General features: G+C 40.3%; 1 protein-coding gene across 5 annotated transcripts in view; it reads right to left on the bottom strand.

Annotated features, from left to right (window-relative positions):
* Positions 1-22,161, bottom strand: part of COL4A3 (collagen type IV alpha 3 chain) — a 74,866-nt gene that overhangs the window by 33,578 nt on the left and 19,127 nt on the right. Inside the window, exons 1-15 of one of the 5 annotated variants that reach the window (XM_060274537.2) lie at positions 16,517-16,726; positions 14,280-14,336; positions 12,569-12,658; positions 10,901-10,945; positions 9,539-9,583; positions 9,244-9,306; positions 8,986-9,039; positions 8,231-8,257; positions 6,224-6,301; positions 4,835-4,897; positions 4,389-4,424; positions 4,230-4,271; positions 2,033-2,110; positions 1,598-1,660; positions 980-1,036 (exon numbers count right to left, since the gene is read on the bottom strand). In XM_060274537.2, the coding sequence (XP_060130520.2) occupies positions 980-1,036; positions 1,598-1,660; positions 2,033-2,110; positions 4,230-4,271; positions 4,389-4,424; positions 4,835-4,897; positions 6,224-6,301; positions 8,231-8,257; positions 8,986-9,039; positions 9,244-9,306; positions 9,539-9,583; positions 10,901-10,945; positions 12,569-12,658; positions 14,280-14,336; positions 16,517-16,576 (858 nt within the window). In that variant the 5' untranslated portion in view covers positions 16,577-16,726. Of the gene's footprint in view, positions 1-979; positions 1,037-1,597; positions 1,661-2,032; positions 2,111-4,229; positions 4,272-4,388; positions 4,425-4,834; positions 4,898-6,223; positions 6,302-8,230; positions 8,258-8,985; positions 9,040-9,243; positions 9,307-9,538; positions 9,584-10,900; positions 10,946-12,568; positions 12,659-14,279; positions 15,898-16,516; positions 16,727-22,161 lie in introns of those variants that run through there. The other 4 variants (XM_035132893.3, XM_088669024.1, XM_088669025.1 and 1 more) reach the window with 4 other exon arrangements.

Genomic DNA, 22,161 nt, shown 5'->3' with positions numbered 1-22,161 from the left:
TTCCTCAACGGCAGTATGGGTTTGCTCATCACAAAATGTATTTTCAGACTATAAATGTACTGTTAACTTTTCAAGAAGACAAAAGAAAGATCTGCAACACTAGGTAGTTGCATGTCGAGGTCACAAGACACCCCCCCCCCATCACACAGCAATTTAAGTTTTAAGGTTTTTGGCATTATTTTGGCCACAACTTTATTTAAAATACAACCAAATGTGAGTGGTTGCTTAGGCGTTGGTTCAACCATCTGTCCCCCGCCCTGGGACAGATCTGACATCCCTAGCCATCTAGGGAAGTCAGTAGGTAAACATCCCCTGAAAGAGGATGGAGCTGTGTGGCAGGCCGTTCACCTCTCCCCGAATGTTCCCTGAGGCTCTTGCTCTTGTATGGCCCTAGCCCCTTGCGGGGGTATGGACAAGAGCCCGTCGAGCCCCAGGATTCCTTTAACGGAATACCTCTATAAGCAGCAGCAATTTTGAGGGGTAGGCCCAGCCTTTCCATACCCCTCCACCAATCAATTTTAACCAGTGCCTAACCTCCAACCTTACAAATTGTGACGATTTGCTACGCAGTAGGCAAAAACCAAATGGCAACAGCCTATCAGTCAAATGGACAAAATTCCTACCAGGCCCCTGCCCCAAAGCAGGGAACCCCATAACAGCCATAGCAATGTCAAAAGCAAAAGACCCTTAAAGAGGGCGGGTGGGCGGGAGATCCGTTGCTCTTGGCAAAAGTGAAACCAGAAGCTGCACGCAGGAGTTTATAACGGCTATGGCTGTCAATCATTAACTTGCAACATACCTTTTACCCCAGCAACAAGAATGCCCAATCACCCTGTGGCCATCTAGACTAATCTGTCCAGCAACCCAGGAGATGGCTTGTTAACCCTTGCGCAACACGTGCTCTCCATGAATGGAGAACCCGCTCTTTTTAAAAAAATAAATCTATCAGTTGGAAAAAGAGGACGGGAAAGTTACAAACCTGAGGTCCTGCCTCTCCTGGATCTCCTTTTGCACTTTGAAAACCACCAGGTGAGCCCTAAAACACAGATCTACCAATCAACACACATCCTTTAGATTTATGTTGCTACACTGAATGCACAACTCATACTGTTTTATATTTTTAGCAGGCCAGTGCAGAGTTTGTCTGAGGCCCGGTGAGGGAGTCCCTGGTCAGCTGTTTGGCAGGCCACTGGCGCCCCCACTCCCCAGGGCTTCTTAGGCCTCTGAGGCCCAGGGCAAGTGTACCCGGCTGCCCTCCCCTTCTGCACAGGCCTGATTTTTAACATTTATAATAATATATATTTAAAAGTAGCTATTTCCGAATTAAGGCCACCGCTATGAAGTGTAGCTCAGAATATCGAAGGCGATGCCATCATTTCACAGCATTCTACATCCAAGTTGTATTTTATTCCATGACCCCCAGGTTGAGGTGATGTAAGCAAATGTATTTATATATTGATTAAATATGTTGAACGAAGTGTACATATATATATATATATATACGGTCACGTCAGCAGCTTTCAAATATATGTTATTTCTTTAAAAAGTTTTATTATCTAGCTTCTGAAGTAAGAAATGCTAATTCAGTACCACTTACTGAATCTCCAGGGGGCCCAGGGAGTCCCGGAGAACCCATATCTCCTTTATTTCCTTTCAATTCCTGTCACAAAAATAACAATAGTATTTTACTCAGTGAACCCAAGAACAAAGATGGTACTTACAAAAGAGATATATTTTAACCGAGTCATAGGAACAAGCAAAGATACGAACTGAATGGTTGCTAATGGAATTTAGGGATCCGACAGAAAATAGGTAGAAGTGTTGTACACTTCGGTAGAAAAATCTATATATGTACACTTGATTTAAAATAAATCTATATAAACTTTATTTATCTTTTCATAAAATTTATATAATATTAATATATACTTTATACTCCACCCTTTCCCCTGATTGGACTCATACACAGAGAAAGATGAACAACTGTACAGAATGCTTATTATATTAATGGTCATTAACAGTATTATACTGCTACCGTCATATTTTCTGCTCCAGTTAGGGTAACGATAACTGTTCCAGTTGGTCCTGGGGGGCCCATTAGTCCATTGTCACCCTGTGGTAAAAAAGAAAAATCAAAAGATCTATTTCATATACAGTGGTACCTCGGTTTATGGACACAATTGGTTCCGGAAGTCTGTTCATAAACTGAAGCATTCATAAACTGAAGCGAACTTTCCCATTGAAAGTAATGGAAAGTGGATTAATCCGTTCCAGGCGGGTCCGCAGAGTACTCAACCTGAAGTGTACTTAACCTGAAGCATGGGTGTAATTGGTTCCGGAAGTCTGTTCATAAACTGAAGCGTTCATAAACTGAAGCGAACTTTCCCATTGAAAGTAATGAAAAGTGATTTAATCAGTTCCAGATGGGTCCGCGGCGTTCGTAAACCGAAAATTCGTAAACCGAGGTGTTCATAAACCAAGGTTCCACTGTACTGTATGTTTATGGCAGCTAGGATGGCACATGCCAAATACCAGGGGTTATAAAATGTGCTCACAATAGAAGAGGGGAGGTTTAAAAAATATGCTCTAAAGGCAAAATTAGCATACAGTATATATCAATTAATTTAGTGTGGAGATGTTTGGCGTACAATTTGCTGGGGATAGAAAGAAGCCTAATGGGTCTGTAGCTTGCTGGATCTGCCATAGGACCCTTTTTATGGATTGGAATGATTACCGCCTCTGTCCAGCAACCAGGGATTGCATACAGCATATATGACTTCAGGAAGGCATAAAAGATCTATTGAAAATGGGTGCTTATCTTTCTACAGGAAAAGCTCACTTTTCAGGCATGTATTTGCAGACAACGGCTGAATCTGTTTGGTAAAGCATTATTTGTGTAACATTGCAATTATATAATAAAAACAGCAAAACAAACAAACAAACCCCAATGCATTTAGCATTAATGGATATTTGTTACAAACAAAATCCACTGAAGCAGACTCAATCTAATTAAAAAATTCAGCTCGAATATTCTGCATTATCTAAGTCATGTACTAGTCATAACAATATGCTAGCTTAAAATGGCATGTTGACCAGTAAAATAATTTGGCAAAAAGATACGAGGCTGAAATTCTTGGGTTCGAGATGTAGCCCTTCTAGCCAAGACTCTTATCTCCAACTCCTGTCCTGAGCATATAACATACCAGAAGTTCTGAGATTCTTCTTTTTATACCCTTTCTTTCTTACAGGATGCTTTGCTGTTTGATTTTGTCATTAAAAACAACCCTGATATTTCATTTTAGGTCTAATTCTGCATTTTACATTATAATATAAGGCACATTAGGAAGGCTGACACTTTCAAGCAAAGGGCTGCTCACAGACTGTTAACCAACAACAGTTTAATTTCTCAAAAATTGTTTCTTCATTATACTCTGAAGTAGCCAGCTATTTTAGTGATTGCTCTCTACAATATCACCACAGCCTTTTGTGTTACCCCTAAGCTAGATCAAATATTACTGCCTTTCAAATATTCATATTCAAGGTGAAATTCAACAACTTCAGCAGGGCATGCCAATTACTTTTCTTTAGGGCAGGGGGTAGAACTTGCTTTTAAAGACAAGTTTGCCACAAAAATCCCCTTGCCATTGCTTCATGTAGCAGTTCGACAATCCTGACGAATGCAGCAGCGTTCATGGAATGGGATTATTCCCACAAAGCATTCAGTCCAAGGCATAGATGCCAAGTTTTCGCTTTTCTCGCGAGGAAGCCTATTCAGCATAAGGGAAAATCCCTGTAAAAAAGGGATAACTTGGCAGCTATGGTCCAAGGAATGCCGCAAAAAAAATTGGTCCAATACTTTGGCCCAGCAATAGTTTGTGTTTCCCAGATACAACACTTGTCAGCTGAATCAAAGGTAGGTACAGCAGACTAAGACAGCTGGCACTTATCTGTAAGAGTAACATAGACCCTACTGTGAGAACAGAGCACCTATAGCAGGCCTGAAGGGAAGTGAAATAGCCAATCTAGTTTTTGAGAATTCATTTGGCAACTGTAAGAACACAAGGAAGATAGCTATACTCTTAATAAGATCAAGACTTAAAGTGCCCTAGAGAAACAGAATTTATTGCATGCTACTGATATGCCCTCACCTGGCAGAAAAACAAAAATAATCAGTTATTTTGTGTGGGGGGGGGAGCAGGGAGATGTATGCATAGTTATGTGCTTTTTTTTACCTTTAATCCTTTGGCACCAATGACTTTAACACCCATAAGTCCCTGCAAACAAAGCCAAAATATCTTTAACAAATGTTTTGAAAGCCCCAATTAATGATAGAAATGGAAAATGGTAGTAAGGGCAATTCAGCAGTGTTGCTACTGCAATTCTGAAAATACCTTTGGCCCTGGAAGTCCTGGTCTTCCTAGTGCTCCCTAAAAGTACAGATAAACACATTACACATTTTGCCTGAAATGCTTTATGGAAGAAACATCAACCACTTTGCCATAAAAAAACAGGGACAAAATAATTAAAGAGCTGCTTAAATGATAATACTTACTTGTAACTTACTATAAGTATGAACAAATTCAGAAAAGGGCATTTACATTTCAAAATTGCACCAAAGCAGATTTATGAAAATTGAATCTTGAATAATCAAGCACAATAAAAATATCAAAGGATATGTATTCAAGGCTAGTTCCTGGGGCTACCTAGTGATGCCAGAATGTTTTGCATGCCACTGAGCAAATTTTCTCCAACATCAGAACATTGCAACTTATGTCTTATGTGCCCTTTGAATAATACCAATTTTTAATCAACATGGAAATTCAGGTTTTCTACTTACCGGAAAGCCTGGAGGGCCCTCTGGCCCTATTAGCCCTGGTACTCCTCGAGGTCCTGGATCACCCTTTACATCAACAAGAAATAAAAATAATGCTCCCATTATTGGTTTTGTTTCTTTGTTTTTAGGCTTCTCTCACTCCCTTAGGTTGCAGCCCAAGCCCTGTCCAAGGAGCTTCAGATTTTCAGCCTTGCAGATCACACTGAAGAAACAGGACAAACAGCCCACTCCTACTCATAAGTCCTATTGAGTTATTCCCATTCTGCTACTGAATAAACATGCATAGGATTCCACTATTAAATATTTTGATTGTCACCTCTATGGTCTGCTACATTCCTGTCCATAAAAGCCTGTATACTTTTAGCCACTAATGGAGGAAACTGGGCAGTTTTCAAACTTCCACATTTAATCACTTAATTTAGCACATATGTTAGCAGAAATGGGTAGACAAGCATAGGAATGCCCCCCTCTGCAAAAAAAAGATCCAGGGAATTCTTCACTAGGGACTTTATTATTATTAATTTATTATTATTATTATTATTATTATTATTATATTAATTAATTTATTTATACCCTGCCCATCTGACTGGGTTTCCCCCACCACTCTGGGCGGCTTCCAACAAATACCAGAATACATTAAAAACTTGCCTAAACAGGGCTGCCCTTAGGTGTTTTCTAAATGTCAGGTAGTTTTTTATCTCCTTGACCTCCGATGGGAGCGCGTTCCACAGGGCAGGTGCCACTACCGAGAAGGCCCTCTGCCTCTGGTTCCCTGTAGCTTTGCTTCTCGCAGGGAGGGAACCGCCAGAAGGCCCTTGGCGCTGGATCTCAGTCCAGGCTGAATGATGGGGGTGGAGACGCTCCTTCAGGTATACAGGACTGAGGCCGTTTAGAGCTTTAAAGGTCAGCACGAACACTTTGAATTGTGCTCGGAAACGTATAAAAGGAGAAAATAAACTTCACAATACTGTAGGTCCTGGGCAGAGTTTTGCTTCATAACTTGTATTATTATACTGCCCTATCTCAAACTACAGATTCGTGTATTTGCAATCCCACTAAACTGAATATATATTTATGCACATCTGAAAGACTTTTTCACAGAACCATAATATGATAGGATGATAGTCAACATGCTGTGATTGGAATTCTGCACATGCAACAGGACTTCCCCACATTTGTTCCAGAATGTGACCCACAACCCTTGGGAGCAAATTTTCAGGGTGTGTGAGGAGCTGCAGTGGAAAGGAGACGAAGTGGAACACCCACTGCAAGAATGGAAGTCCATTCTACTGGTGGATGGACCTTGTTGGGTGTCACACACAAACTTTTAGGGTGGAAGGGACCTCAACAGTCATCTATTTATTGTTCAAAATAGAATGTTTTCAGGCTTACCTGAAATCCAGGTATTCCTGGCAATCCAGGATCACCTTGGGAACTATAACCCTGGTCATACCCTCTTGCGGAACATCCCTTGGAGAATTAAACAAGAGAGAGAGGTGAAATGAGTTAGTCCATTTTATTTAATGTTATTCTCCCCCCCCCTTTCTTTTGACAGGTGGAACAATAGACCAGCCTGTCAGGGTTGAAGGGGGTGGGCTGCCAGACAGCATCAAAATAAATGCAGCAAACAGAATATATTTTGATATGATCTTTTAATAATGGCAAGAAAATTCAAGAAAATGCCTTGCAGTACAGTTCAAAACTGGGGATGAGAGGATTTGTCCCATTCCCCTTTTTATTTTCGAGGCTTTATTATGAAGTTAAAATAAAAATCTAGTAAGAAATTTGAATTTTATTTTATTTTAAAAAAACTGTACCAAAACGAACACTAGGGTTCACAGCCATCATCTCATAAAATAAAGTACATTCTGAAGAGACTACAAAATGAATTAGATGTTGTAACAAACACAGATCTGATACGGGGGGGGGGATACAACTCAAATGTTATCAATACCAAACAAAGCCCTATTTCATTGGGACTTCCCATCCCCATGATTAGCCTGTCATATAACTAACAGATTACTGCCAAATGGAGGCAGAATCCATAGGTTTAGCTGTACCCAAAGATACACATTAATTTATGAGTCAATTTCTCAGAATGAGAATAAACATTATTTATGGAACCAAATATTTATAGAAAAACCTGAGGATGCCTTGTAGCCCTGTGATATGGTCGAAAGAATTGCTACTAATAGAAAAATTAGAAGTGGTTTACACATTGTCTGTATTCAACACATCAAAAAATTTCTCCCATTTTTTTCATTGTTCCTCTGGCTCCCAAAACACTGGAATTCTGATTTAACCCGGATAATTCGTATAATTAATTATAGATTTGGAGCTTGCATTGTTGCTGCAATTTTAAGTTCCTTCAGCTAGCTTTACAAACCTTTTTCCCCATCTGCTTTACTGATGTGCATTTATAAAACTCTTGGGGGAAAAGCAATATTGATGTGATCATATGAATGATTGCACAAAATTCTTCCTATATTCTGCTTTACTGATAAGCACATGCACTCCTGCACATTGGTAAGATACCCTACATAAGGGGGAATCCGTACAGGGAGCCTCCCCACCCCCATCCTGACCAGCACTTCGCCCAGGGACAGCACAAGCAGCGAGCCGGGAGGAGGGAATGAGGACTGGAGAGGGTTGGAGAGAGGGCTCAGTGAGGTGTCTAAGCCCTGGCACTGCTCTGGGCGAGAGTCAGCAGATGAGGGGCTCAACGAGTCCAGGTGCCGCCCCAGCCAGCAAGGGGGGAAACCTCTCCTTCTGGCGTCTGAATTGAGGCGTGCGCCCATACGTAGGGCAAAGGGGCAGCGTTTTGGGGTGCAAAGGCTTTTATGCTGGCCGAAGAGCAGGCGGGAGACATTGTCGGGTTCTGAATCAGACTAGGCAGTCATGTTTTATGTTATCTCTGCACAATAAAATCCTTAAAGACAGTGCAGACTGGAGTGTCTTTACTTGAGAGTAGCCACAACAACCCCCTGACATAAGCATTATCACTACAATTATATCAAGTTGGTGTTTTTTATCATATCAAGTTGAATTTTCTCAAGTGTTTATATCAATGCACACAAAAACACATAAACATGGGCAACGCCCTGCATATAACTACTGCTACAATTATATAAAGATTGATAAAACATTGCAAAAAATGTACACAGTGACAAAATAAAGCTAGGAAGACAATGACTGAACTAAAGGAAGTGGAAGTTATAAATCAACTGCACATTGCTCTGTACAAATTTCCTAATGCTTCAGTTCTGCTTTAGAAAAAAAGACAAGTAATTTAGAACTGAAAGATTCCTATAGAGAACAAATGAGCAGAACTGCATTTCCTGTGTTTCTTAGGTCATAGAACTATTTTTATTTTGACCTGCTTTTAACAAGTTAACTTACTTTTTCTCCTTTGATTCCTTTAGGACCCTAGGTAGAGGGAAGGGAGAGACAGACACACATCACATTATAAATGCTTCAGATCTCATATTAGAAACTTATGCAGGTAAATTCTTCAATGGAGCTCTACAAATCAAGTACAGTAATGTATTTAAAATTTCAAAGTACTTACAACTCTAGTCAAATATAGGTGGAAATAGCAGGATCACAGAAAAAGGAAAGATAAGAGCCAAACTTGCTGATATTACTATTGGAAATTATCAAACATAATAAAATTTTGATATTTTCATAAACTATGTTTTTAATAGAGTGTTTTCTCTTATTGTCACTTGAATATAGAATGAAACAGTATTGAAACACTGAAATCAAAAGAATGTGGGAATTGGGCTGTTTACAATTTGGAAACTGATGCCCAAACTAAGTTAAGAATGATAACAGAAGATACCTAAAAGTATCTTATTGGTTTGTTGTGTAGCAACAATGACTTTCCAGAAGACCATCAGAGTAGAACAGCATGATATTGTGTGGCTTTAATGATAAAAGGCAACCCCCTATCTATTCAATGGCCCAAGCTTGGGACACAAGTACTTGCTGTGTTAGTTTGTCCTTTACTACAAGCTTCCATTTGATAGTTTGCAACACATTTCCCGGCCTCTCTCCTCAGGATTTTCCCAGTCAGTTAGTATGTGGTGCTTTGAACCCCTGGAATGAGAAAGCTCCACATAAGGCACACTTGACTATCATAAATTGAAACTTACTGGTAACCCTGGGAGCCCTCCTTGCCCTGGGAATCCTGGGAATCCCTGCTCACCCTGGAAAACAGAGAGACAGTGAGCGAGAAGCTGACAAAGAGAGGAAGGAGAAAACATAATGGGTCCCAAGAAATGTGCTCTCTAGCTACACATGCACACACCTCCCCCAGGCTCCTTATTCTAGGGATAAAGTGTCACAGGATGATGCTTTACCAACTCTTTCTCTTACAGGTGGTCCACTATTGGTTCTTGCTTCATTCTTACCTTTGTCCCATTGCAACCTGGTATACCTGGACGTCCTGGAGCACCTGCATTTCCTGCTTCACCCTAAAAGTAGTTAGAACATTGCCAAGGTAGCTATTAGTGCAAACTTACTCGTAATAGCCTTTTGACTGTATGGGCAGCTGGTTTATTAAAACTGAATACCATTGTGCCTCAGTAATAGCGCACATACTAATAAACCTTTGAGATGATTATTGCCTTCATTATCTTAAAGGTTTATTAGCATCAGTAACTTCAATATACTTGAAGCTGCTTGATTAAGTTTTGTTGTACTTACTGGAAGGCCTGGGGGACCTGAATAACCAGGGACTCCTGGCAAACCCTAAGAAGAAACACATGATAAGAAGAAACACAGAAAGAAATCAGTCAATAGGCTGTTTTTTTAATAAAACAAGCCTATTATTTTCTAAAGTTGTGGGGTTGTAATTGTTCAAGGGTCCAAAAGAACAGACTGTGCTAAAGCTAGAAGAAGTACCATTACACAAGTAAGTCTCAATCTACCTAGAAGACTAAAACAACCCCAGGACAGCAAATGTATTGATCTCTCCTTCTGCTTAGTTTCCATTAACTTGCTTAACAAATGGCATTCATGACATTGTTTATACCATATTATTATTTGCATCACCGGAATGCTGTAGGATCTGTCATTTAGCCAAGCATGAGGAAATTCATTTATAAAAGCCTTTATTATTATTTTTTTATGCTGTACCTGAACTTTGAGTTACTGGTAGTGCACTGGCTATTTAAAACTACTGTATATTTGAAGAATATGGGACACTGGACATTGCTTTCATGATTTAAGAAATAAATGAACCTAGAGATGGGTGGTATGACTTTTAAGGAGTAGGATTTACATCTTAGAAATAATTGTACATGCTTCTTTTTAGTAAGTTGTTTATTTCACGTGCAGTTGCTATTTTGAAAGTACCCAGTATTAGTAAATACAGTACTGTGTTTGTCGACATTGCCTGTAGTTTTAAAAAGCTGTTGCACACATTGATTCAGGATTAAGTATTTCTGTTAGGGAAACAGTTGTTAGTACCATTTATTCACCATAATATTCACATGTGCAATCCTACATTCAGCGTATGTTACCATATAAAAGTATACTATCACATAAAACAAAGAAATGCATATGTTTTGAAAAGTGTGCAAGCACATAGGTAAAGGTAAAGGTACCCCGGACCGTAAGGTCCAGTTGCGGACGACTCTGGGGTTGCGGCGCTCATCTCTCTTTATAGGCCGAGGGAGCCGGCGTACAGCTTCCGGGTCATGTGGCCAGCATGACTAAGCCACTTCTGGTGAACCAGAGCAGCGCATGGAAACGCTGTTTACCTTCCCAGCGGAGCGGTACCTATTTATCTACTTGCACTTGACCTGCTTTCGAACTGCTAGGTTGGCAGGAGCTGGGACCAAACAATGGGAGCTCACCCCGTCACGGGGATTCGAACTGCCAACCTTCTGATCGGAAAGCCCTAGGCTCTGTGGTTTAACCCACAGCACACACAGAAACATGATTACTTCTCCCAAAAAAGCACATCATATCCCCACTGAGATCATATCCATCATTTTTAGAAAACTGAGAATTGTTGCTGTTCTGAACACTGCAAGTTAATATATTACTGAACAAAATACGAACCCTTGAACCTTTAGGCCCAACAAAGCCCCCTGGCCCTGGAAAACCCTAGAAGGCAAAGGAAACAATAATTAATTATACTGGAATTCCTGTCTTTTTGTAGAAGGTCCAAAGACACAATCTGTTCTCCTGGTGTTTGATATCTGTTATACTCTAGTCTAATGATTAAAAGAATTCAAGTAACAGGCAAAAACCAATCCAACTCCAGTGACTGCTACTTCACACGCCCCACAATGAATATTCTCCATTAAGGAAAAAAATAACTTTAGCAAACATACAGCCATAATAATAACAGCAATAGAATGGGAAGCACAAAATATTTTTCTGTAAAGGTCTAAAATAATTATTTCTTACCTATCTCTTGGGGCAAATATATAGCAATAAAAAACGGACCAGCAAAATAATAGAATTTTCATTACACAGGATGTGCTAGTTCTCTCTCTCTTTCTTTTTCTTTTACTGTATATAAAATTTTATTAGAGGTTTTTAACATATTAAGCAATAAAATCCAAACTCTTAATAAAAGGCAATATATCAAAAGAAAATAATAGCATAGAAAAAAATATAAAATACAATATTCATGATCCTCATAAAACACACACTCTCTATCCGTATATAATCATTTTATCTCAATTTTGAAAATGGCTAGTTCTCTTTTTTTCAATCAAGAGGCTTTAAAATGGGTTCAGTCATTAACTGTACACAATGCACAAGAACAGAATGCACATAGATGTTTATGTGAAAAGCAGGTTTTCCAACCATGAGCAGAGGTACATGGAAATATTTTGCATATCCATAGAAATTATGCAGCCTAGTGAATGCCCATAGACTGGGTATGTGTTGAGGCTTCCTGCTCTGTTCCCAGCAATGCCCGCCACATAGTCATCAAGCCCTTTTAAATCTCACTAGTCAATGGAAAAGTGTAATATGTTGTTAAAACTCTCATGTTGAAATCAACAGGATTTCAAAAGGCTTAACCTTCGCTGGACTGTGCTGAAATATGCCAGTGTACAGGGCAATCCTAAACATGTCTGCTGAGAAATAGGTCCTATAGAATACAGTGGCGCTTAGGATTGCCATCTAAGGGAGCAATCCTATACACAAGAAGTTGTTGTAAAGCAGGCTGGTGTAAATTAAGTCAGGATAAAGTGCTCCAGATCTAAACTCAATCTGGGAGCAGGTCTTCTGTTGACTGAGCCAGCTTAAGCCTGATAGAGGGAAAACAAGGCTTTAAAAATAGTGCTTGAGTTACACCTCTCTTTTCGCCAGATTAACTCTCTCCCCATTTTACCTCTGCTCATCCCAACAGATCTTGCTATAGAATTGCTCCCTTATTTAACTTCTGTTTCACAAATGAAGTAGCATCTTTGCTGTTTAATCAGGCAGCATTGAAAGAACTAGAGAATGGATGAAATAATTCAATGAAAGCATATTGGACTTTTGCAGTTTGCTGTCGCAGCTTGTGATCAGACAAATCAATTTTACTTAACTACTTATGGAGTTTGATTTACGGCCCACACCTAGTTTCTCAAAGGGCATGGTGTCAGTCAGGGAGAGGGACTAAACTGTAAGCTCGCAGGTGTCATTTACTTTTTCAGTATTGTTCTCTGTTTCACATTTGTCACCTCCATACACTGCAGCACCCAGTATGCACCAGGGAGCACAACATACCTTGGGACCTTGTGGCCCAGGAGGACCCTCTGGACCAGGGAAACCCATCTGACCAGGTGGACCAGGGAAACCAGGAAAGCCCTTTTCACCCTGCAATACACAATCTGTGTAGACTTTGCTTGCACCGTTGTCATTTCTCCTGCAAATTCATTACAGATCTTCACATGCCTTCCCATCAGTATAGACTCAATTACACTAAGAACATTCAGGCATCAACATCCCACTTTATGTTTGATGTTGCACTTGAGAACTAAGCTGAGGAAGCTGGGAAAGCACTGATTTATAAGAATTTCTCAAACATCAGAACCATTACATTTATATATTTTACTTAAATGTTTTTAAACTTTTTTTCTGCAAGGTGTAATGATGATAACTAGCGTAATAGTATAGGCTACAGTGACAGTATAAACAAAAATTGATCAATTTAATCAGGGTCAATAAAATAATAGGCTGCACTCAATGGTGCTGTTCTGCTTGCCCAGCAGACCTCCACAATGGAGCTTCCCATTCCTCTCCTTTGCAGCTGCTCCCAACCACAATGCACCCTCAACATTAATTTTGGAGGTGCATGGAGAGAGGAGAGGAATGGAAAGTTGTGTGTCATGAATGGCACCCAATTCATGCAATATCAGATGCTACCCAATATCTTTATCCGTAAAAACATAAGAAAAACCTGCTAAATCAGGCTAGTAGTCCATTTCATCCAGCATCTTGTGCTCGCAGTGGCCAACAAGATGCTGGTGGGAAGCTTGCAAGCAGGACCTGAGCGTAACAGCACTCTCTCCTGTCCTGTGGTTTCCAGAACTGGTATTCAGAGGTATGCTGCCTCCATGAATCTGACTAACCGTCTTTTAAAGCCATCCAAGTTGGTGGCCATCACTGCATCTTTGGGGAGAGAATTCCATAGTTTAACTACACACTGTGTGAAGAAGAATTTTCTTGCTCCTGATCAATCACTGCCAGTTCAGACCCCATGAATGAATATGTAAAATTATGATTTATTTATTTTTTTACCCCAATGTACATCCCTTTACACTTGTTTACACCGAATTGCATTTGACATTTTAATTCCCATTCACTTAGCTTGGAAAGCTCATTCTGAAGCTATTCGCAATCCCTTTTTTAAACCACCATCAGTATCATGAGAAAACTTGTCCACCTCACTGCTCATCCCTATCTCTAGCCGTTTATGAACAAGTTAAAAAGCAAAATGAAACACGAAGTCAACATTGCTTAGTCATACTATTGGTCCTACTAAGCCCCTAAACTTGTTAGCCCATAAATATAGTTGCCAGTTAATTTTTATTTTCTCTCATATCATGCTATTCTAACATGTGCCACTGGAGGGGGCACACTACTGTTTTGTGCACACAGAATTTTCTCAGCTTTCTTTATGCTTCTAAGTCAGCTGATTTGTCAGGAATACTGTACTACAGATCTGAATGCACAAATCAGAGTTTCGAACTCTTTCTGCAATACGTTTCTGAAATGATGCCCAGTGATTGAAATATCAAAATGTTGCTGCTACCACCAGTTTATTTAGTTCGCCATGAGAATAATAATACAGTACTGGCTTACCTTACAGGTTTGCTCTGAGGCTTACAATCATATAATGTATGAGAAGCACTTGAACTCTCAAAAGTATTATGCAAATATTAATTATTATGTACGGTACTTTTGTAAAAATAAAAATAAATATACAACCTCTTACCTTACTGCCTTTGATCGCATCACAAGAACAGTGGCTTTTACCCTTGCAGACACAATTCTGAAAAAATAGGATATTTACAAGAAATCCATAGTTTATGGGTTCATTCTTTTCTTTTTTGAAATTGCAATGCATTATCTTTAAATGAAAAACCTGGTCTGTTTTTACTTTCCCACACATGATTCTCACATGGCTCACATGATTCTGGACTGTCCCCTTTCCAATTTTTTCAACTTTGGCCCCCCTCTATCCTTTACGAGACCTGGAACCCTCCCCAACAAGGAAACAGTGGTCCAGCTCTTGTTGAGGGATGACTTCCCCGAAATTACCAGAATTATGGCCCACTACTTGTCCAGAATTTATGTAATTAAAATCAATACATCTAGCCTTCAACAATGACAGCTGAGGATCCCTTGTGTGCCTTTCCCTCCTCCTGCTCTCCATTATTTCTGTATGATGTAGAGTGACTATTTATACTAATGACCTATATGTGTTGTATGTTTTGTCTTTGTTTTTATATTATATATATATATGCCAATAAAGGTGTTGAAATTGAAATTGAATACTTTCCCACACATCTTTGATGTGTGGAGCATTCTGGTGTGTAAGGGTAAATGGCTGGGTGCATAAATAAGTACAGTATTTAGCAAGCGTCAAAAACTCAGTTTATGTATGCCTTATTTCAGAGGGGAAGTTGTTCCAAAAGCTCTGCACCACAAAAGAAGGGGCTCTCCTCCAGGTTGTTGTAAGATGAATCTCAGCAAGCTACCAAGGAAGACTTATCTGAAGATCTCAGCAAACAGGCAAGTCTACATGGGAGAAGCCGTTCCTTCAGATAGTGTAGTTCCACAATGTTCAGAGCTTTAGAAGCTAGCAAAAGAACTTTAAACTTATCTCAGTAGCAAATTGGCAGTCAGTGCAGTCCTTTTATAAGTGATGTCACGTAGCTCCACTCAGTAACCTAAACACTGCAGCTTCAGCCTAAAGGGCACCCCCGCGTGGAATTACAAATCTACCACTGAGGTTTGGATCACTGTGGAAAAGCTATTCCTGTCCAGGAATGGCTGGTAAAGGGCATTCCTGGTCACCAGTCATTTGGGTCCCCAGGGACAATGATGGCTCAATGAGCAACCCCCAGGCTGCGTACTTGCTCCTTCAGAACAGGCAAATTGCCCAGTTCCCAGGCACAAGAACAATCCATTCACGAGGCCTCCTATCTTGTCAGGATTCAGCTTCAGCATATTGGCCCTCATCTAGCCCACCATGCATCAAAGCATGGTGCATCTGTGTTGTGATGTGCTGTTAAATGCATCCTTGCATTTAAAATGCAGGTTCTTTAAAATGCAAGTTGCATTTGTGTGTGTGCGTGCACATATAAGTGAATTAAGAGGATCAGGGCAGGCATGAAGAGGGGAATTTAGCCCTTACCACTCATTCTGTGATCCCAAGAAAAAATCCCTCCTGGTTTTGAGGGAAATCTCCCAATAGCAGATTCTCCCCCCCCCCACTAGCTGCAGAAGAAGAATCCTGTTAATTATCAGTCCCCCCTCCAACTGCATTTTTTAAAAAATCTGCATCTAAGATGCAAATAAACATTTAGTATACTGTACTTGGGACTCCAATCTGTGAAAGAGACCACATGTTTCTAAACATGCCAATTTGATGCAGGTGCCTGGGCAGATTGCATAAAATTACAAAAAAGATCAAAAATAAAAATCAAAGCTAATTACCAGTACTTCTATTGCAGACATGACCATTATTATCTTCAGCCTTTTACAGTAATTTATTCAGTTACATGATGACAACAAATCAGAACAGAATATCAAGCAGTAATAAGAATGCATGAAAAACTATCTTATATTTCATCTGTGCTGGTGAAATCTTGTCACAAAAAGTGCGTGCATCAGCCTTGGGAAAGAGAGAGGAGACAGACAGGGAAGCATGAGGCAGCAAGAGAAACAGACAGCCAAAGAGATAGCAAGAGGCAATGTGTGTATACGCACACTCACAAAAACAAAAGAAAAGAGAAAAAAAGATGTGCAATGCATGCAATACAGGAGAGAAAGTGATGGAGAGAAAGAAGTGCAATAGCAAAAGCAGGCTTTGTGGGGGAGAGAAGGCAAGGGAAAGGAAGAGATTCTTCCACAGTCGACTGATTAGGCAATGGGGGTGGCAGGGAAGGTTGGAATTTATCAGCCAAAACTTTGCCTTCATAAGGCCTCTGCTCTTATGAACCATACTGGATTGCTGGAACATAGCTTGGGATTTTCATTGGATACACCCTGGGTGGCTTTCAACATTCCTTCCTTTCATCTAATGGTTGGCGAACATTGTGCCTTCTGGATTGGAAATACCAAATTATGCGATGAATCTATGTAAAATAGAGAAAACCCAGGTCACATCTGCACCACACATTGAAAGCACTCCCAAAGCTAAAATTCCCGGTACCCTGAACAAAACTACAGAAATTTATTTTATTTTTCAGGGGAGGGGAAGCCATTTTCTTTAAATGCAAATTGAATGTGCTTTATGGTGTGAATGAGGTGGGTTTTCCCCAGTGATATGTTCCTATCCAATGACTGACCCAGAAGTCACTTGACGCCTGCAGATGACTTGAAAACAGTGCTTGATATCTGAAGTATTTTTTATCCAAACTTGAATTCCTAACAGAAAGGTAACTAATATAGTACCTTCCTGGTATTTGGGACTACCAACTTCCATCAACCCCAGCCAGCGTGGTCAATTGACAGGGACGATGGGAGTTGTATTCCACAACAGCTAAAGCGAATCCCGTTGGCTACTCTATGCTAGACTTTTAATGGCCTGTTCTCCATTTTACTCACAACATCCAGAAAAGTTAACCTCCTGGTACTAATATTTAGAATACTGATCCATGTATATTTAATTTATATTGCACAATCAGAATAGTTTGTCCTGTGACTAGTGATTAAGGAGTTTTGAGTGTATTATAAAGTATTATGCTAATACTACTATGCATTATGCTAATGTATTATGCCAATACTACTATTGTTAAATATATAATTGGTTGACTGATGTCCAGAAAAAAGTCAATGCATCTCATATTTTTCATACACATTGGGATATGTTTTGTGGATATGCATGCTCTGATTCTGCCCTAAAGCATTATATTAAGTGCACCATGATCACAAATGTTTATTCAAACTGGATAGCTCTGGATTATTATTTTTTCTCACTTCTCACCATAGTCCAACCTTTGATAACTACACATTTGACCCAGAAACTCTGAGTTGTGTAGATTATACCAATAATTAGCTAGCATGCCTTTTTGAGTTTTATGAAACTGGAACTTCAAAATGCAGGGTATTAGTTGGTGGAGGTTGCTGGGAAACTCATATGTTTGGACATGGGGAGAAAACAACAACAAAAATAAACAAAAAACCAGCCATCACAACCATTCCTTGAGGATGGTGGTATTTTGAATGCAGTACGCAGTACAGTCTACTCTTGTGGCATTCTGCTATCATGCCATCAGACATGACACCTTCAATTCTTTCATATTTTGAATAATTTAAACAGTGCCGCTCATTCAGAGATTAAACTGTACAATACACAAGAATGTTCCCATGAATAATCTCTCTTTCTATCAATTTGCTGTGTACACAGAACAGCAATACAAAATTTGCACGATAAGCCTTGGCAGCAACTAATGTAAGGATGTCATTTGACTAAGAAGGATTTCCACTTGTGTAACATAACATCTCCCCCCAACTTTCCCTGAATGCTCCCCAAATCTCCTCCATTGTGAGTTTGCCCTGCTCCTCCTCTTCAAGAATGGCATGTGTGCTTTCTTGCATGCAAAGAAGCAAAGTCTTATTTCAGCAAACAGATATACAGTAGTGTAAACTCGGCAACAAGAGCAGGAATTAGTTCAGACACCCTTAAGTGCCAGAGATACAGCAAATATCAAACCAACTTAGGAGAGGAGCTTTAATGTTCCCTAAATGCAATTCAGGGGCAAAGCCATGGTTAAGAATTTCAGGATCAGGAGCAGGGAGCTGAGACTTCGCAGGAGTCTGAAGTTATTTCAACTGTCAGCCCTGCCTACCCACCACACTTTTAAATAGAGGCATGCCTGTCCCAGCAATAACTCTTGGCCTTGAGCTGGGTGCTCCTTCTTGAGTGTTTGATCTGCTCCTGCCTCCTGGTGTCCTTCAACTGCCTTGGAGACAACACCAGGCTTTCCTCCTTCCCTAACAATTCAGTCTGTGCAGAGAAATGGCCTCCCCCAGCATTACATGGCCCCGCCTGTCCTGTCCCTCCCCATCCAATGAAAAACTTGAACTCACAATTCATTCTCCCAGAGGCTTTAATTTTCAGATTAGATTGGTACATAAAGCATGTTACAGGTTACAATAATGAGAAGGTACATGACAGGCTTAATACATGAGGCTTTAATTTTCAGATTAGATTGGTACATAAAGCATGTTACAGGTTACAATAATGAGAAGGTACATGACAGGCTTAATACATGGCAAAGCATAAGCGGACGTGGGTGGCGCTGTGGTCTAAACCACTGAGGCTAGTAGGGCTTGCCGATCAGAAGGTCGGTGGTTCGAATCCCCACGACAGGGTGAGCTCCCGTTGCTCAGTCCCAGCTCCTGCCAACCTAGCAGTTCCAAAACATATCAAAGTGCAAGTAGATAAATAGGCATTTCCATTCGCTGCTCTGGTTTCTCCAGAAGCGGCTTAGTCATGCTGCCCACATGACCCAGAAAAACTGTCTGTGGAAAAACGTCGGCTCCCTCGGCCAGTAAAGCGAGATGAGTGCCGCAACCCCAGAGTCGTTCGTGACTGGACTTAACTGTCAGGGGTCCTTTACCTTTTTTTTAAGCATAAGCTAAGTTATTAATTGAGCAAGTGACACACCCGCTAACTGTGGGATGCAAAGGGTTAAGTGCAGTCAAGTCACAACAATCCCTAGATAGTCCACTTGGAGGACTGAGGAGGAGGATATGACTAAGCCTAGTTTCCTCTTCCTTCACATGCAAATGAGTTGAGGAAGTGGCAGATAAATTCTGAAGGAAACAGCCATTTCCCCCTCTTGGACCAGACCTCTTGGACTACACACATCTTAGTGAGTCTCTCCCTCAAGGCCTCCAGCCTAGAGAGAGAGATGAGATGGAGTCTCACTTCTTATAAGTGAACTTCACAATGGATATATTACCTTTTAACTAAGCAAGTCTACCTCTTGAGTGTGCTGTACCTCGAGATGCTTGTAAGTAAACATCTTTTATACTTTTAAGAGCATTGTGTTGTGTCTTTTCTTTTAAGAGGGAAAAAGGGGAAATACCAGGAAAATACACTTTATTTTAGTGGCTTAAATCAAGCCTGCGCAAACGTTTTTCTGCTGTGTATTTTGCAAAAGGGGAATGTTTTTACTCTGCTAAAGTTTGGTGCTTGCTAGCGCAAGCGGGGATAGGATATATTAAACAATATCTCCTCATCCACATTCCTGAACATTCCCACATAGGGTTATTGCGGCCCAGAGTTGCGTATTTTGTGTATTTTTGAAGGATTGATTTGGATTGTGATTTTGAACTCTGTAGGATTTTTCCAGTTAGGATTTCCTGGTTGAGCACATGGTCTCTTTGTTCTGCAGTGTGCTTGGGGGATTAACTACCCCTCCCCTCCCTCAGAGTTTACAGCACTGAGAAAGCTCAGAGGTAGTGAAGATATTTTTTGAGATTTTGAGATTTTGAATTTGATTTTTGAAAGATTTTTGAATTTTGGAAATTTTTGAAGTTTTAAGATGGCAAGCTCCAGTTTTGATAGTGAGGCAAGACCAAGTTTTATGCTGCTGGATGACAATAATTTTGTGCAGTGGAAGCAGCGCATTTTAGTTTATCTTGCTGCTAGGCGTGTTCTGCAGGCCATTAAGGAAGAAAAGCCTACAGGAACCGATGCAGAAGCTTTAGCCAAGATAGAAGCTTGGAGTATTAAAAATGATGAAGCCAAGCACATAATTTTGAGCAGTTTGAGGAATGAGCATCTATCGATGATAAATTTTGAAGATGATGCATCTAAGATCCTAGAGGACATTGAACGCATTTATGCACAATCTACAGAGAGTTCCTATAGATACTTGTTGGATAAGTTACTCAAGTTGAAGGTGAATTCTAGAGAAGAGTTTACAGAGCATTTTAAGAAATTTTCTGAGATTGTTCAAAGAATTGCCCTTACTCCCAGAGCCTTTGATGATGTGACTAAAGTAACGTTTATGCTTGCATCATTGGGACCTACGTTTGCTCCATTTAAAAGTATAATGGATCACACAAAGGATTTAACTTTTAATGAGCTTATCAACCATTTAAGAGAGGAATGCAGAGATAGCCTTGATTCTCAAGAAAGGAATCCAAGGAGGAAGGATAGCAGCTATGCATCCAAGCATTTTGGAAAGTCCAGAGAGACATCTAGAGAAATAATTTGTTTTAAATGCAATGGGAAAAACCACATAGCAAGGAACTGCAAGAGTAAAAATGGGGATGAAGTTGAATCCCACCCCTCAAAACCACAAGGCGTTAAGAAGGGGAGTCATGAGCAAACCATGTTGATGCAGGAGAGGAGTTTAGCTGCCCAGGATTGTGAAAATAAGCGCAATAAGTGGATTCTTGACAGTGGAGCGAGTTCTCATTTCTGTTATGAAAAGGAGTATTTTAATGAGATTAATGGGGATGAAACCTCTGAAATTGATATTGCTGATGGCAACATTGTAAAGGCAATTGGTGCAGGAACTGTGAATTTGAAATTCAACGTAGATCATGAAACAATTAATACTAAGATAACTGAAGTTAAGTTTGCACCAAAGCTTAATTGCAACTTACTCAGCGTGTCCAGTTTGGACAGGAAAGGTTTTAAAATTACATTTGAAAAAGGACAATGTATTGTGACTAAGCATGATGAAGTTTATGTTCAAGGCACACTAAAGGATGGTGTATATGAGCTTAATGTTTCAGAGAACCAGCAGAACCAGTCTGCAAAGGTGGCGCAACCAAGTCAAAAGGACGAAGGAAGTCTGGAACTCTGGCACAAGAGACTTGGACACAGAGACACCAACGTTATTCTGGAACTACAGAAAGGTGATCTTGTGAGAGGTCTGCAGGTAAAGCAAAGCAACACAAATACACCAACATCAAAATGTATTACTTGTGTTAGTGAGAAAGCAACTAAACCTTCTTTCCCACGTTGTGCAGAGAAGAGAAGCACTAAAGTATTGGACATTGTCCATACAGATCTATGTGGACCAATGAACGTGTCTTCTCTAGGAGGTAATAAATATATTTTGATATTTTTGGACGATTTCTCGAGATTCTGCGTAGCATACTTTATCAAGGAGAAGAGTGAGACAGTGGAATTGTTCAGGGACTATCTTAACATGGTCAAGAACAAGTTCCAGCGAGCCCCTTCCATTTTAATGTCCGATAATGGTGGGGAATTTTGTTCACATGAGATGCAGGCCGTCATGGCTAGAGAAGGCATATCACACGTGACCACAGTTGCCTACACACCCCAACAAAACTCAATTGCAGAGAGGAAATTTAGATCCATCTTGGAAATGACAAGGTGCATGCTAAAGGAAGCTAACTTGTCACACAGGCTGTGGGGTGAAGCGGCTCGTTGCTCAGTCTATCTTCAGAACAGACTGCCCACAAAAGGCGCAGAGCGCACACCATTTGAACTTTGGCATGGAAAAGCCCCAAATTTGTCACATATACGTGTATTTGGAAGTTTGTGCTACTATCATGTGCCCAAGGAGCACAGACACAAACTTGATTCCAGAGCGAAGGCAGGGATCCTAGTTGGGTACGCTTCTGGAGGAAAAGGATATAGAGTCTTGGATCTGCAA

Source organism: Zootoca vivipara, chromosome 5, assembly GCF_965207765.1.
Source record: "Zootoca vivipara chromosome 5, rZooViv2.hap1.1, whole genome shotgun sequence".
NCBI classification, from domain to species: Eukaryota; Metazoa; Chordata; class Lepidosauria; order Squamata; family Lacertidae; genus Zootoca; species Zootoca vivipara.
This window is presented reverse-complemented; position numbering and strand designations above follow the sequence as displayed.